This window comes from Ursus maritimus, unplaced genomic scaffold (genome assembly GCF_017311325.1).
Source record: "Ursus maritimus isolate PB19 unplaced genomic scaffold, ASM1731132v1 scaffold_18, whole genome shotgun sequence".
NCBI classification, from domain to species: domain Eukaryota; kingdom Metazoa; phylum Chordata; class Mammalia; order Carnivora; family Ursidae; genus Ursus; species Ursus maritimus.
This window is the reverse complement of record NW_024424230.1, coordinates 38,019,129-38,037,141: the sequence shown is the minus strand read 5'-3', so window position 1 is coordinate 38,037,141 and position 18,013 is coordinate 38,019,129. Positions and strand designations below refer to the sequence as shown.

Here is an 18,013-nt window from a genome sequence, read left to right as displayed (position 1 = left end):
ACTTATTGACTTAAATATTCCCGGAAATTAGCTTCTGGATTAATAATAAATGCTTACATCAGAATGTTCTTTGTAGATAGTTCTGATTCTTATAGCATCTTCTTCTAGTTCCATCAGAGGTGTCTCTAGCTCTGCCAGTGCTAGAGCACACATTGCTTTCTCTTTCAAAAGTTTCTGCCTCTCAAGTATCTGTTCTTCTTGAATGGAATACAAATTTTTCTGCCAGCAAAGGTTTAAAATAATTCATTCGGTTATTAATTATCTAAACATGGGGATTAAAGAGTGCACTTGTAATGAGCACAGGGTGACATATGGAATTGTTGAATCACTATATTGTACACCTTAAACTAATATTTCATTGTATGTTAACTGACTGGAATTAAAACTTAAAAAAGAATTTAAACATTTATTGAGTCTCAATCCTGAGCCAGGCAGTAATGTTTGTTGTTATCTGAAAATTTTAAAAAAAATATGCCACTATAAAAAGCAACAGGTAAGAAAATAGCAAAATTATAAAATGCATAGTTATTATTAGAAAAAATGAGAGAAAAATTTAATATAGACAATAAAAATCAAACATTCTTAAGTAAGTATTGGAAGATAATAAGGTTAAAAAGCACACTAACAACAAATATTGAAATATATGTAATTCCTGTAATCTAAGATCCAATAAAACCAATGAACAAGAAGTTAATGACAAAATATTAAGCAGAAAGGACTAGAAGATTATAGAATTATTGAACATATATATTCATAGAAAAATAAATCAGAAAATTTGGCATTATCAGCATATAGAAGTAGAGAACACTGTTTTTATATGTTTGAAAACCCCAAATTTCCTAACAGAAGAAATCACAATTTGTGTTTATTTAAAAGAAGACCAGAGGTCCAGATAATCTCAAATAAGTGTATAAAATGACACTGTTTTGAACTGTTTTGCCTCTTGATTTTATTTTCATAATTTTAAATATTTCTGTATTTCTGAAAGGGAGGCATTCTAGAAACATGACAAGGATCAAAACACCCAACCCTGGTTCCAGAGGATATGCAGGTGGTAGATAAAGATAAAAAAAATTAAAATTGATTTTGCTAGTTATAGTAATTTAATTTCAAAATCTTTATATAGAAATATCATAGCATATTTTTCTTTCAGTGTTAAAGAAATTCCATTGAAAGGCACTAAAAGTAAAGAAAACATAACATCATCACAAAGCAAACTAAAGAGACACTTAGGAATAAGATCTCACTGCCCTTTTACTAGACTGGCAGAAATTCCCATTAAGCCACAAAATGAGATATGTGTATGGGAGGTCAGTTTCTTTATGCATGATCAGACACTGCTAGTCGTACACAGAGGGCAACTGTCATCAGCTAAGGAGAGAAAACTGCTGGCTTGCAAACCAAGTAGTGAAAAGATGCCTCATTACAGGCAAATTTAAAATGCTAAGTAAAATGCAAATTAAAGGAAGAATAAAATATTGAAACCAAATTAGGATTACCTGAATCATCATTCCATTAGCCACTCTACCTCGTGTGAGTTTTTTCAAGAATTCTTCTCTACCCTACAAATTATCAAACATTTAGAAAAGGAGGTTTTATTTATAGAATATCAGAAAACATTATTAAAGACAATTGCTAACACAAGATACATTTTACTTCTAATAGAGAGTAAAATATTCATTAAAAATTGAGTATTATAAAAAAACCAAAACCAACCAACCAACCAACCAAACAAAACTCCTGATGTTATTTGAAGCAAAGTGATACAACCCCAAGAAAAAGAATACAGAATTTCAGTTCAGTTCAGTTTGTACTCTATAAGCCGGAACTAAAATACCAAAGTAACCAAAAAGGGAAAACTAATGAGTCTTCAACTCCTCTTTTTAAAAACTATCAGTTTGTTTTTAATATTACTTTCCAGAAGGCACACATTCAATTTTGAAAACAAGGTAGACACGATTCAAGTTTGAAGTTTGTAAAATGTGATCAGGTTCTCCATTTGGCAAGAATAAATTTTTTTCTTAAAAAAAAACATTCCTTGGAAGTTAGTGGGAAAAAATATGGAGATTTAAACTCTCCATAGTTATATTTGACATTACCACACAATCAGAATTACTGCCTTTTAATTACGCAATATGAATTGTGTAGCTGCTAAAAACAATATCAGGATTAAATGGATACATAAGACTGTAGACTTAACACAACAGATAGAGTGTGGTCTTCTTAGTAAAATACCAATTGAACTATTATTGAAAATGTTCAAGAAGAGAGGCTGGAGAATGACACAGTTATATAGTAGTTGTAAAAACATTTCCTAAATAAAGTGTTGAATAAATGCATTAACAAATAACAAACTGCTTTTGGTTCCTAGGTTGGGTAATTAAACTGTAAAAGTTTTAGGTTCTTTCAAACTCAAAAATATGTTTTTATTTATTTATTTTTTTTAAAGATTTTATTTATTTATTTGACAGAGCTAGAGACAGCCAGAGAGAGAGGGAACACAAGTAGGGGGAGTGGGAGAGGAAGAAGCAGGCTCATAGCGGAAGAGCCTGATGTGGGGCTCGATCCCATAACGCTGGGATCACGCCCTGAGCCGAAGGCAGACGCTTAACCGCTGTGCCACCCAGGCGCCCCCAAAAATATGTTTTTAAAAAAAATCTCTTTATATAATGAGAAACTCAAGATCCATTAAAATATCATAATCACACATATTCTTATTTATAAACAGCATGTTAAAGATGGAGAATGAAACCAGGCCTATAAGATGTTTTCCTGAGACATGGGGAAACAGGTGAAGTGGTAGGAAATGCAGACATAAGTGCCTGAATCAGAACTGAAAGAAGACTGCCACTTTTATGAACGTGGCTTGCAACCCAGCTTTTCAGTTCTCATTGCCAGTTCATTGTAAAGGGAATAAAAGCCCACAACAACTGCCCTTCCACAACTATTACAATAATGGATTCAACCAAGAATTAACAATAGATGCTAAATTGAAGTATATATATATATATATACACACACACACATATATATATATGAAACAAAGGCAATTGCCTGTTCTTAAAATATTACTCAGTTGAGTATTTATTAATAATAATTACAACAGGAAAAATGAATACATCTGTTCGTCATCACTTTAACCAAATGATCAAATTATTATCACTAGTAATGAGACAAACTTACACTACGTGCTTTGTGATGTTTCACTATGTAATATTACTGCCAAAAGTGTTTAACCTGAATCTTAATCATGAGCAAACAAAAAATAAATCCATAGCGAGAGATGTTCTGCAACTAGGCCTAGACTCTTCAACAAATGTCAATGTAATGAAAGACAATTTTTTTTTAAATGTAGGAGACTCTAAGATGAAAGGAGACTCAAAAGTTATGAGATAAATACAATGCATGGGGCTAAGTTACATATAGAAACCAACTGAATTAGAGAAATTTGCATGTGAACTATGTATTTGTGTCAGTTATCTAATTATTGCCTCTTAGTTCTAAATCCACTCTTTTAACTCTAATTTGAGATGCTGGAGCTGTGTATGTGAACAGTTTTCTTTTCCCAGCTGGAGTTAAGTTAGGCTGTGTTAATAGAGGGCAGTGGAGGGGCTTACGAGGTTGCAGCAAGGTGCTTCATTCACATCCTTGTTCTGATTCCAGTTATTTTATTCTTTCTGTAGAATCGTTGCCAGCTGGTATGTGGAAAACCAATGGTGCTTACCCTCCAGCCATGTTCTCTACCCAGAAACTCCATTCAAACTCCATTTAACCTCCATCAAATTCTCTGGCATCTGGCAGGTGGCTGCTTATGGTCATCCACTGAGACACAGCCACACTCTCTCCAGTAAGACCTTACTCTGCTTTGGGGGAAGGCAGCCTCTTCCATGCTTATTACTGCTTTTGGTACTTTCTTCATCCACAAATGCTGTGGCTGCCCCCTATACTTGGCTATTCTTATATTCAGAGGTCAACAAGCTTTCTCTGTAAAAAGTTAGTAAAAAATTTTGGCTTTGGGGACATAAAGTCGCTGTAACAATTAGTTAACTCTGGTTTTGGAGAATGAAATATATCAAAAGATCACTCTGAAGAGCTCGAAAGAAGCCAAAGAAAAGGGGGAGCATTCTCAGATGCTGGGAAGAGCCCACACTAAAATAGTCACCTTTGACCTGCTGCCTGCAGGGCTTTAGCAGCCAAAAACCAGAAGGTGGCAGCAAAGAGCTATTATACTGGAAGAGACTCTTAGGCTAGGACAAAGAAGAGCAATGTAATGATGCTGTGTGTCCAGAAACTCGCTTTTAAAGAGAAAAGAGGAGTAAATACTAAATATAAATAGATATAAGCTCAGAATCAAGGAAGTAGCATCAGTCTGCTTTCCAGTGGTGGAGGGGAGCTAAGACAAAAGTTGGAGAATTCAAATAATTATAAAAGTTCTGAGACCAGGACAAAAATAAATAGACTTTAAAAGTAAGAGTTATAGTCATAAAGAAAAATTTAGTGTTTCTGCAAATAACTGAGTTGGACTGAATCAGTGGGACAGAGAAGCTCTGGCTCTACGTTGTTAGAGTACTATTTAGTGGCCGAATCCTAACAAAAAGTCCAGGTAGCAGCCCAAACTGATTCTTTCCAAAAATAAACAGGAGGGTAATATTTCACCTTTTTTTCCTATGAAAATATATGGGGTTCTTTTCGTGGAAACATTTTTAAATTACAAAAAGTAAAATTAACCTGAATCTACAAACCCAGAGATATGCATTGTGACTTTTTGGTGTATTCCTTTTTAGGTCCAGGCATGAAAATTGTTGTTTGGTAGAATCAACCTAGTAAGATCTTTCTCAGCCACTAAAAAACCCCAAAAGTCCCATTTTTTAAAACTAAAAACTGAATGAATTTACAATTTATTCTTGTACTCACATATTTTAACAACTATTCTACTACTGAAAAAATTTGTTTATTCAGTTTTCCCAATATATGTTAACTATGTATTCATGCTTTCCATAAACATTTACTGAATATCTACTTTGTTTTAAGCAGTGTTCTAGACATTGAGATGCCCCAGTGTACAAAGCAAACAATTCTTATCCTCCTGGAACATATTTTCTTCTTGTTATTATGTAACTATTATAAACATACTTAACATTTATCTTTGTAGCCTTTGTTCATCTTTGTTACCTGGTGATTTTCTTTAAGTCCTCGTTTTTAGAAATAATGTTAATTAACTATAGATTACAAATGTATTTAAAGTTCTCTATATATATTGGTTTAATATTCACAAATCAGTCAACATGATACATGACATGAACAAAATGAAGGATAAAAACCATATGATCATCTCAACAGATGCAGAAAAAACATTTGACAAAATCCAACATCTGTTCATGATTAAAAACTCTCAACAAAGTGGGTTTAGAGGGAACATACCTCAACATAAAGGCATGACAAACCAATAGCTAACATCATACTCAATGGTGAAAAATTGAATAAGACAAGGATGTCCACTCTTACCACTTTTATTCAACATAGTACTGAAAGTCCTAACTGCAACAATCAGACAAGAAAAAATAATATAAAGTATCCACACTGGTTAAAGAAGAAGTAAAACTGTCACTATTTTCAGATGACATAATAATATATAGAGAAAACCCTAAAGACTCTACCAAAAAATTATTAGAACTAATAAATGAAGTCAGTAAAGTTGCAGGATGCAAAATAATACATATAAATCTGTTATACTTCTATACATTAATAATAAAGTAGCAGAATAAGAAATTAAGAAAACAATCCCATTTAAAATTGTATCAAAAATAATAAAATATCAGGAATAAATTTAACCAAGGAAGTAAAAGACCTATACTCTGAAAACTGTATGACATTGATGAAAGAAAGTGAAGACAAGACAAATGAAATGATATACCATGCTCATTAACTGGAAAAATTAATATTGTTAAAATATCTATGCTACACAAAGTTACTACTCTACACATTTAATGCAATACCTATCAAAATACCAATAGTATTTTTCAAAGAACTAGAACAAATAATCCTAAAATTTGTATGGAATCATAAGAGTCTAGTAGCCAAAGTAATCTTGAGAAAGAACAAAGCTGGAGGTATCATAATTCCAGATTTCAAAACATACTAAAAAGCTATAGTAATCAAAACAATTTGGTACTGGTGCAAAAACAGACACACAGATCAGTGGAACAGAATACAGAGTGCAGAAATAAATCCATGGTTAGATGGTAGTTAATCTATGACAAAGGAGGCAAAAATATGTAATAAGGAAAAGGCTCTCTCCAATAAATGATGTTGGCAAAAACTGGATAACTAGACACAAAAGAATAAAACTGGACCACTACCTTACATCAAAAACAAAAATAATATGGATTAAATACCTAAATGTTAGACCTGAAACAATAAAACTCCTAAAAGAAAATAGAGGTAGTAATCTTTTGTACATCAGTCATAGCAACAAATTTATGAATATGTCTCTTCAAGCAAAAGAAACAAAGGCAAATATAAACTTTGGGACTACACCAAAATAAAAACCTTTTTCACAGCAAAGGAAACCATCACCAAAATGAAAAGTCATTTACTGAATGCCTGGAGAAGATATTTTCAAATGTTGATCCAATGAGGGGTAATATCCAAAGTATAAAAAGGAATTCTACAACTCAACACCAAAAAACCAAAGAATCCAATTAAAAAATGGACAGGAAACCTAAGTAGACATGTTTCCAAAAGAGATACACGAGTGGCCAACAGACACATGAAAAGATGCTCAACATCACTAACCATCGGTGAAATGTAAGTCAAAACCATGAGATATGACCTCCCACCAGTCAGGAAGGCTAAAATAAAAAAGACAAGAAATAACAAGTGTTGGCAAGAATATGGAGAAAAGGGAAGCCTCATATGCTGTCAATGAGAATTTAAATTGGTGCAACCACTATGGAAAACAGTATGGAGGTTCCCCAATAAATCAAAAATAGAAATACCATACAATCCACTAATTCTACTATTGGGTATTTATCCAAAGAAAGCAAAAACACTAATTCAAAAATATATATGCACCCTTTGTTCCTTGCAGCATTATTCACAATAACCAAGATATGGAAGCAACCTCAGTGTCCTTCAATAGGTGAATGGATAAAGAAGATGTGGTATACATATATACAATGGAATATTACTCAGCCATAAGAAATGATGAAATCTTGCCATTTGCACCAATATGGATGGACCTAGAAAACATCACGCTAACTGAAATAAGTCAGACAGAAAAAGACAAATACGATATGATTTTACTTATATGTGGAATTTAAAACAAGCAAACAACGAACCAAACCAAAACAAAACAAAACACAGATTTGTAAATACAGGGAACAGATTGGTAGCTGCCAGAGGAAAAAAAAACATGAGTGGATGTGATAAATAGTTGAAAGGGATTAAGAGGTACAAATTTCCAGTTGTAAAATAAATAAGTCATGGAGATGAAAATACAGCATAGGGAATATAGTTAATAATATTGTAATAACATTGTATGGTAGCAGATGGTAATTAAACTTACAGTGGTCAGCACTGTGTAATACATAGACGTGTTGAATCATTCCATGTACCTGAAACTGATTTAATATTGTATATTGTTTATATTTCAATATTTTTTTTTATTGTAAAGATTTTTATTTATTTATTTGTCAGGGAGAGAGAGAGAGTGAGCACAAACAGGGGGAGTGACAGGCAGAGGAAAAAGCAGGCTCCTGCTGAGCACAGATTCTGATATGGGGCTCCATCCCAGGACCCTGGGATCATGATCTGAGCTGAAGGCAGATGCTTAATGACTGAGTCATCCAGGCATCCCAATAATAAAAAATTTTTAAAAATAGATTAAAAAAAGTTTTTACAGATATTGATGAACTACTTTCCAGAAAGGTTCTACCAATTTATACTGAGTATAGGTTATCATGGTTGCTATATCAATATGTTTTCAAATTTATCAAATATTAGTTTTCAAATATATAAAATTGGGATTAACATTTCTTTTCCACAAAATTATTGTGGGAGTAAAAGAAGACAATGCATATAAAATAGTTTACCTGAGGCAACACCCATATTAAGCATTCAACAAATAGCTATTACTACTTTTAATGTGTTGTTTAGAATCTACATATTTATTAGGAGATAGATTCCAGAGTTAAATGTGCAAGTCGGTTATTAATTATTGTTTTATCCTAAAGAGTGAAGGTAGTCCCGTTCTATGGAGTGTTTTTTATGTTGTTCATCCCCAATGCTTTTGAATATTATTTGTCAGGCTCCAAGTTAAATGTTTTATATAGAATATATACAAAGGTACAATACACATATTGTCACATTCATTTATGAGATCACAAACCTAAGCTCTTAATGGTTAATATTCTCGATATTCTCTGAATAAATAATTAGCAGAACCAGGATTCAAATTAAGAAACATCTGACTCCAAAATCCATTCCTTTCAACAAAATCAAATTTCACTTAGAAAAGGGAGGGAAAAAATAGAAACAAAATTCAGAGATTTAAGTGAAAATACTAATGAGCCAATTTACCCCTTTTTTCTGACAAACAAAACTCTAATCCAGGAGAATTGGGAAGGAAGTTATGTTCCCAGCAAGGTATATGAAGTTTTATTTTGTCCTGAACTGTTTTCACCATCAAGAACTGTTGAGTACCCAATGCTTTATTTTTATCACATTTTTTTAGGTACATTTAGTCCCTCAAATATATGGTAGGAAAATGAACTTTTTTGAAGCTCGATTAAGGGGATACACAACTAAATCCCAATATACTTTCACAGTTTCTATTTTGTCTGTACCTTAACTCTTTTGCCCAGCAAATATGTACCATTAATGTGAATGCTCCCAATATTACACTTAATGTTAAGCTTCCTCTGACCTAACTCTGGCAAAGTATTTTATTTCTGAACGGAGTAGGGAAGAATCTTAGTAAATTAAAAACACTGAAACAAAAGTAAAAGAGTACATAACCAAAACTGTAAATTAAATATGGAACGCAGAAAGGGAAAAGAAGAGTGACTGTGCTTACAATCTATACTATAAATGATTCTTAGTTTCTGAGCTGCTTAAACCAGAAGGAAACATGAAATATAAGAGAGTGCCAATTATTAAGAAGAGAAGGAATATAATTTTATCAAGAAAAGTTTTTTCTTAGTTCTTAAATCTAACACAAATTAAGTGCATAAGTTTTGAACACCTTGAACAGTATGACTACCTCTTTCATTAATTTAAAAAACCAAGCAGCAATAATCCATTTTGACCATTACTTTCATCAACTTTTGTTAAAAGTCAAGGATGTAATGTCAACTTATAATTCAATAAAAGCTACTGTACATGGGTCAAGAGTAATGCACTTTATATTTGCCTAATAGGCATAAATCCTCAAGAATCAAAATAAATTACTAGAATCTCTATTTTCTTTTCTTTCTTTTTTTTTTTTTTAAGATTTTATTTATTTATTCGACAGAGATAGAGACAGCCAGCGAGAGAGGGAACACAAGCAGGGGGAGTGGGAGAGGAAGAAGCAGGCTCCTAGTGGAGGAGCCTGACGTGGGGCTCGATCCCATAACGCCGGGATCACGCCCTGAGCCCAAGGCAGACGCTTAACCGCTGTGCCACCCAGGCGCCCCATAGAATCTCTATTTTCTAACCATTTAAAAATATCATCTGTTTCAATCAGAATCATGATAAAAGCTGTATAGTACACAAATCACATTTTGGCTGATTAAAGCTATTTTATTGTTAATTGAACTTGACGTTCTCTAAGAAGGCCTGAAGTGGTAAAATTTATGACCTCTGAGAAAGTTTTTTAGAAGGTTTTGATTTTTACTTTGCTCAGATGAAGGTCCGATATAAGCTTTGTCTCACAAATTAACAGATAGTATTTGAGGGGAGGGCCAAGATTTTTCTCTAAAGAAGAGTTAAGGGTTGTTACAAATATTTGAAAAGGAACTCAAGAAAAAATCATAACCTTCTAAACTATAAAATTATAGATCAGACTACTATGGCCTAGAACGTTATAAGGACATAACACATTGTCTTTTTCTAGCATTGAAAGTAATCCCCAAACACCTAAAGACAGTTTAAAAACTAGAAATCATACAATGTTTGCTCTTAAACCACAATGGAATTAAACTAGAAATCAATAACAAAAAGTTGATTGGAAAATCCCAAAATATAGAGAGATTAAACAACATATTTCTAAAAAACATATGGCTATGGAATAAATCTCAAGAAAAATTTATAAATATTTTGAACTAAACAAAAACAAAAACACAATTTATCAAAATTTGTGGGATACAGCAAAAGCAGTGCTTTAAGAGAAATTTATAGCACTGAATGCATATATTAGAAAAGAAGAAAGACCTAACACCAATAATCTAAATTTCAACCTTAACTGGAAAAAGGAAAGAAAATTAAATCAAAACTAAGCAGAAGAAAAGAAATAATAAGAATTAAGAGCAGAAATCAATGAAATTGGATGCAGAAAATCATAGGAAAGAAAAAAAATCAATAAATCAAAATGTGGTTCTTCGAAAAGATCAATAAAATTGATCAGCTTGAAGCCACATAAACTAAGAAAAAGAGAGGATGCAAATTACTAATATCAGAAATGAAAGCAGTGATCACTACAGATCCCTTGGATACTGAAAGAACAGTAAAGGAATACTATGAAAAACTCTATTTTGAAAAATTAAATAAGCTTGATGAAATGGAACAATTTCTTAAAAGACATAATCTGCCAGACCTCATAAAAGAAGAGGTAGATCATCTAAATATGCTATTAAAGAAATGAAATTAATAATTAATTTCCTTCCAAAACAGAAAGCATCAGGTCCACACGGGTTCATTAGTGAATTCTATTAAACATTTAAGGAAGAAATTATACTAAATCTCTACAATCTCTTTCAGAGGACAGAGCAGAGGGATGCTTACTAACTCATTCTGCGAGACCAGCATTACCGTAATACCCTCAATGAACTAAAATGTGTTTGTGGGGGGTAGGGGGGGTTGGGATATTTACAAAAAATCTACAGCTAACATAAAAGTTTATGGTGAGAAACTAAAGCTTTTCCACTACGATCAGGTACAGGCAAGGATGATTCATCTCAACATTCCTTTTCAATTTTATACTGGAAAGCCTTGAAAATACATTGATTAAAAAAAAAGTAAGTAAAAAATATACAGATTTGGAAGGAATAAATAAATCTGTCTTTGTTCACAGACTGTGAACACAGATATTTAAAAATCCAAAAGAATTAACAAAAATACTCCTGGAAATAATAAGCAATTATGTACAGATGCAGGACACAATGTGAATAAACAATCTTTCATTGTTTTCCTATATGCTAGCAATGAACAAGTGAAATTATAAATTAAAAACACAATGATTATTTATATCAGTTCCCCCAAAATGCAATAATTAACTCTAAATCTAACAAAATATGTGTAAGATCTATATAAGGAATACTCTAAAACTCTAATGAATGAAATTAAAAAAACTAGATGAATGTTGAGATATTCTATGTTAATACATAGGAAGGCTCAATATTGTCCAGAAGTCAGTTCATCCTAACACAATTCAATTCAATCACTACCAGTATCATAGCTGGATATTGACAGTGATTCTAAAATTTATAAGGAGAGGAAAAAGAGTCAGAATAGCCAACACATTATTGACAAAGAGAAAAGGAAGAGGGATGAAAACATACTATAAAGCTACATTATTCAAGACAGTGCAGCACTGGCAAAGAATAGATAAATAGATTGCTGGAACAAAAAAGAATCCACACACAGACCCACAGAAATACAATAAATTGTTCTTTAAAAGAAAGCAAAGACAACACAATGGAACAAAGACAATATTTCCAACAAATGATGCCAGAACAACTGGACATCCATATGCAAAAAGAAACGAAGCTAGATGCACATTATACCTTTCACAAATATTAACTCAAAATAGATCATAAACGTAAATATACATCAAAAAAACTATAAAACTCCTAGAAGATAACAAAAGAAAACCTAGATGATCTTGGGTATGGCAATAACTTTTTAGATATACCACCAAAGGTATGATCTGTGAAAGAAATAATAATAATCATCGATAAGCTGGGTTTATTAAAATTAAAACCTTAAGCTCTATGAAAGCCACAGTCAAGAGAACGAGAAGATAAACCACAAACTGGGAGTAAATACTTGCAAAAGACAAATCTGATAAAGACCTGTTATCCAAAATATACGAAGTACTCTGAAAACGTAACAGTAAGAAAACAATACGTTAAAAAGGGGGTCGAAGATGTTGGGGCACCTAGCTGGCTCAGCAGAACACGGGACTCTTGATTTTGGGACCATGAGTTCAAGCCCCATGTTGGGTGTAGAGAATACTTTAAAAACGGGGCGGGGGGGACGGGCAAAGAACTTAAAACACAAGTCACCAAATAAGATATACAATGTCAAATAAGCATATGAAAAGATGCTATACATAATGTGTCATCAGGGGAATGAAATATCACTACATGGCTATTACAATGGCCAAAATCCTGATCACTGACAACAACTATTGGCAAGGATTTGGAATAACAGAAACTCTCATGCACTGCTGGTAGGAATGCAAAATGTTACAGTAACTTTGTAAGGCACTCTGGCAGTTTCTTACAAAACTAAATATATACTAATTATAAGATCCAGCCATCATGCTCCTTCATTCATACCCACAGGAGATGAAATTTTACGTCCGCATAAAAACCTGTACATGGATACTTATAGTGGCTTTATTTATAGCTGCCAAAACTTGGAAGAAACCAAGATGCTCTTCAGGAGGTGAATGCATGAATAAACTGTGGCAACACAGATATAGAATATTATTCAGTGCTAAAAAGAAATGAGCTATCAAGTAATGAAAAGACATGAAGGAACCTTGAATGCATACTAGTAAGTGAAAGAATCTAATCTGACAAGGCTATATACTGTATGATTTCAACTACATGATATTCTGGAAAAGGCAAAACTATGGAGACAGTAAAATACCAGTGGTTGCCATAGATGCCATCAGTGGAAGAAAGGATGAACAGGTAGAGCACCAAGGATCTCTAGGGCAGTGAAAATACTCTGTATAGATACTACTATGATGGATACATATCATTATATATTTGTTCAAAATCTAGTACACAACAACACCCAGAGCGAACTGTGATGTAAACTGTAAATTTGGGATAATTACGATTATCCAATGTAAGCTCATCCTTGGTAAAAAATGTCCCACTCTGGTGGGGGATGTTTGACAATGGTGGAGGCTATGCATGTGTGGGGGCCAGAGGTATATGGGAAATCTCTATATCTTCTCTCGATTTTCTGGGGACCCTAATAATTCCCCCAAAAATAAAGTCTAAAAGGTGATCCTAATATGTTTTTTTTGAAATTTTGAGCCTGAATGAATTTTTGGTTGGAGTATATATCTCCTTAGCGTCTGACTGACTAGTTTATACCAACTCCAGCATTAGAGAACCTCGTCCCCAAATTCTACACAGCTACCTGAAAACTATGCTACTTTGGGCAAGCCATTTCATCCCAAAATGAACATACTAATAACCCCTTCACAGTATTATGAACACTGAATTAATTAATATGTATAAAGAGTCTAGCCTATAGTAGGTTTGCAGAAAACTGTCTTCCTTTCTACTTCCTTTCTTCTTTTCTACTAAGTTTCCACTTAGTTCTAGTACTATGATTTTAACCCAGAACCAGAGAGGCCTGATGTTCTTCTTTTCCACCAAAATTCTAGTACGTTCAAACAAAAAAACCCTCCAAATTCCTGCAGCTTGCACAAAAGCCTTCTATTTAAATGTTGAGAAACACTTAATATCTGAAAAAAGCTTTCAAGATTTTTCTTGTTACAATATTACATTCTTTAGACAACACTGAATGATTTTCTGTTCCTTCCATCAATACCATAATTGAATACATATTACCCTTTTATTGATTTATCTCCCATCCCTGTGGATAATTTTATCCTGGGACTTGGCTAACCGTGTCTTTTCTGAATAGGTCAGTTACCGGGATTGAAGGTATAAAAAAATTGGGACAAGTCATCTGTAATAGCTGGAAAATTCCAGAAACTGCTAAATATCTTGATTGTTCAGGGTTGATTCTAGTCTAAGACTGCCTAAATCTTACTGGGCATTGTACGGGTACATTAATTTGAGGAAATGTAACTCAGAAATTCTACCTCTAAGGTTTCAAAAGGTTATTTCTCAAAGCTAGCTCAGATACGGTAATGCTATAATTTGTAGAAAACATGAATTAAGGGCAGAATCCACAAATATACAAAGTTACCTGCAAGAAAAACATGATGCCAAGACTCAAAAAATTATATACATTTTTAGTCAATGAGAGACAGTGGGGTCATTATAAAGGCAAAACTGCAAACCTGAATTACTCCAAACCTGAATTATCTAAGGACTATCTTAGATATCTAGAAATTTATTTTTAATTCATTACCACTCTGACACAGATATACATGTGTACATCAAAGAAATGTAATGCCCTATATATTCAGCTCAGAGATTAGTGGAAGTGTTTAGCAACGGGGAATTATTTCCTAAAACACCTAATTTCTTTCTGTCGCTTCTTTCTGTGTCTCAGCTACTAAACAGTAGGGAAAGGACCTAATTAACAATTTCTTCAATTTTGCTTGAATAAAACCAGGGGGACACTTATACTTTGCCTTAGGTTGGTAAAGCAAGAACAATAGAGTTATATCAAATTTGCGCTCAACCTATAAATTGTATTTAATGGCATCAGGAAAACTTAGAAAAAAAATAATCAATTCAATATAGCATCTTTCTTAATAGATGAGTGCCTTGGGCCAGTGAAACCATGTAGCTGAAGAATTAAAGGCAGGTTGTGACAGCTATGAGATAAATATGTGAACAAAGGTTTCCTGTCAGTTGAAAAAATTAAGAAATATTGTTAAGTGGCCAAATCAGTGGTTGATGTCTTCACTGATATCCTCAATGGAAAAAAAATTAATTATAGGCCATAGAGAAACCCAGACTAGTGAAAAATTGAAGAAAATTATAAACAACATCTATAGTGTTATTACACATGCTAAACCATATGTATAATCACATGCTTTATATTTTTAAAATAACTTTGAGGTTAATTTTTACTATACACAGTTTCTATCATACTAATTTTGGAACATATATGGCATAAAAAACCCACTGAATAACCCATGGGAAGGGACAGAAGTACAATACACCAAGACCAGCTGGGTTCAATGTAGGAACAAAATCCTAGTCTCTCAGGTATAGAAACATTTATTGGAAGACAATCTAAGTGTTCTAAATTTAGAAAGCACAGGAGAAAGTCTTCACTGAATAAAGTGCTATTACAAGGCTTGAACACAGAACACAGATTCTATATTTTACAAATAATTGTACGATAATAAGTATTCAATAAGTAACTGCCAAAGATGGGAGGAGTGTAAGTATGATGTGTGATGGACAGAAGTAGCCTGTTACAGTGGTCCCTTATGTGTGGCAAAATGGAGTTGACTTTCCTAGTGTCTATACCAAACGGCAGGGAGTGGCTATTCATCATATTTCTCACTTAGGAATAGATTTCAGGCCTATGAGCAGTTGTTTCGTGGAAACACTGTGGTCTACTAAGCATTGCTTGGTGCTCAGGAATCCAGTAACTTGCAGGCCTGACGTAGGTAATCTCCTTCTTCTGTTAGTAAACTGGAAGGGTACTTCCCAGCAATCCTTCTTCGTACCATAGGCAGGAACTATTATACATGAGATACACAGGATGAGTTTAAAGCAAGCACCGTTCCTCTGGTGATCCAGGTAATTTAAGGTTAGTAATAGCAAAGAGCAGATGTTAAGTGTTGATTAGCTACACTGAGCCCCATTCCTCTTCTATTCATGCTGGGCCTCTGAAGAGAAATGATTTTATTCAGATTTACTAGAAGGAGTAATTATTTTATAAGGCTATTACAGCTTAAATTAAAGTCAAACTATCATCAACAAATCAATAAAACTGAGGTTAATAACTGTTTTTTACAATTAAGTAGAACACAAAGATACAAACCTTGAATTTTCTTCTCACTTCTGCTATTTTCTCTTCTAATTCCTCTGTTTTAAATTTGGTTAGGTGGAAAACAGCACCAAGATGATAAGCTTCTTTGTATAACTGTTTAAGAAATTCATCATTTTTTGACCTTAGTTTCAACAAAGATTGGATTTCAGACTCAAAATCTGATTTTTTCCTTATGCTGTGAAAAAAAAAAGATTCATATGATTATTCCAAGAGATTATGCATTGAGGCAAATATATTTAATAATCAGAAAAAGGAACAAGGTGATGTTTTATGTTGCCAAAAATATAAAATAACCAGATACTTAACTAAAACTTGAATACAAAGAATATGACCCAAAATTCTATTTATTTTCCTCCTTTTTCTGATGGCTACTCTTAATTGTCAAGCTGTGCTCAACCTCAGAAGGATATCAATAAGAAAGGGCTGGGGACCTCAAATGCTCAGCTTTCAGAGCATTCATTCCTTCTCTATCAATCCATCCCTTCTATATATAACATTACTAATAAGAATAATCAAATATGAGAAAAATGAGGTCCATGAAAAAGAGAAACAAAACTTAACAGAAGAAAACTAGTAACAAAACCAAAGCTTTCAAAAAGAAAACCAGGGGCACCTGGGTGGCTCAGTTGGTTAAGCATCTGCCTTCAGCTCAGGTCATGATCCCAGGGTCCTGGGATCAAGCCCCCACATTGGGCTCCCTGCTTAGTGGGGAGTCTGCTTCTCCCTCTCCCTCTGCTCCTCCCTGCCGTTCATGCTTTCTCTCTCAAATAAATAAATAAAATCTTTAAAAAACAAACAAACTAAAAAACCAAAAAGAAAACCAATAGCTAAGGACAAAGAGTTAATAGAGGGAAAAAGTAAGACATTAGGTTGGATACCACCTTTTTCCAGATACATACCATTGAGGCATACAAGATAAGAAGACAATACAAATAAGACATAGCTACATTCACAAATGAGGTAACCATTTCTATAGAATAGAAATAAAACTAGAAAGCAAAGCAAAAGTGGAGGAGAATCAGCAAAAAACTAGCTGAAGGTACGTGTTACCTGGGCAAGGTTCACTGCATCACAGTAGCGGTTTGTATCAATTGCACTTGTTTGTGAAAGAACCAATTTACTGATGAAGGCTATAGGTTTATAGAAAGCTAGGAACTACAGCATTGGGAAGAAAAGACCCAGAGACCAAAAACTCAACCAATGGGTAAAGAAGAAATTAAAAAAAAAAAAATTGAAACACAACATACAAAAAGCGGTTCTAAAAGGGAAATTGATAATAATAAGTGCCTACTTTAAGAAAAAAGACAGATCTCAAACCACCTAACTTTACACCACAAAGAACTAGAAAAGTAAGAACAAACTAAACCCAAAGTTAGAAGAAAAGAAATGAAAACTATCAGAGCAGAAACAAGTGCAATAAACCAAAAGCTATAGAAAAGATCACCAACAACAAAAATTTTTTTTTAATATATAAAAACTGACAAACCTTTACATTAAAAAGAGAGAGAGAGAAAGAAAACTCAAATAAATAAAATCAGAAATGAAAGGGCTACCTTACAACTGATAACATAGAAATACAAATGACCAAAGAAACTACTATTATGAACAATTATATGCCAACAAATTGGATACTCCAGAGATGCATTCCTAGAAACACACAATCTACCAAGATTTAATCGTGAAAAAAATAGACAATCTGAACAAATCACCAGTGAACAGGAAAACAGATCCAGTAATCAAAAACTCCTAATTAAAAAAAGACCCAACCTGATGGCTTTACTGGTGAATTCTACCAAACATTTAAGAGGAATTAATGCCTACTGTCATCACAAACTCTTCTAAAAAATTTAAGAGGAAGGAA

General features: G+C 33.2%; 1 protein-coding gene across 1 annotated transcript in view; it reads right to left on the bottom strand.

Annotated features, from left to right (window-relative positions):
* The window catches only part of CCDC178 (coiled-coil domain containing 178), a 403,099-nt gene that overhangs the window by 246,024 nt on the left and 139,062 nt on the right, over positions 1 to 18,013 (bottom strand). Inside the window, 3 exon segments of the mRNA XM_040632379.1 lie at positions 58 to 219; positions 1,500 to 1,562; positions 16,144 to 16,327. Coding sequence (XP_040488313.1) covers positions 58 to 219; positions 1,500 to 1,562; positions 16,144 to 16,327 — 409 coding nt within the window.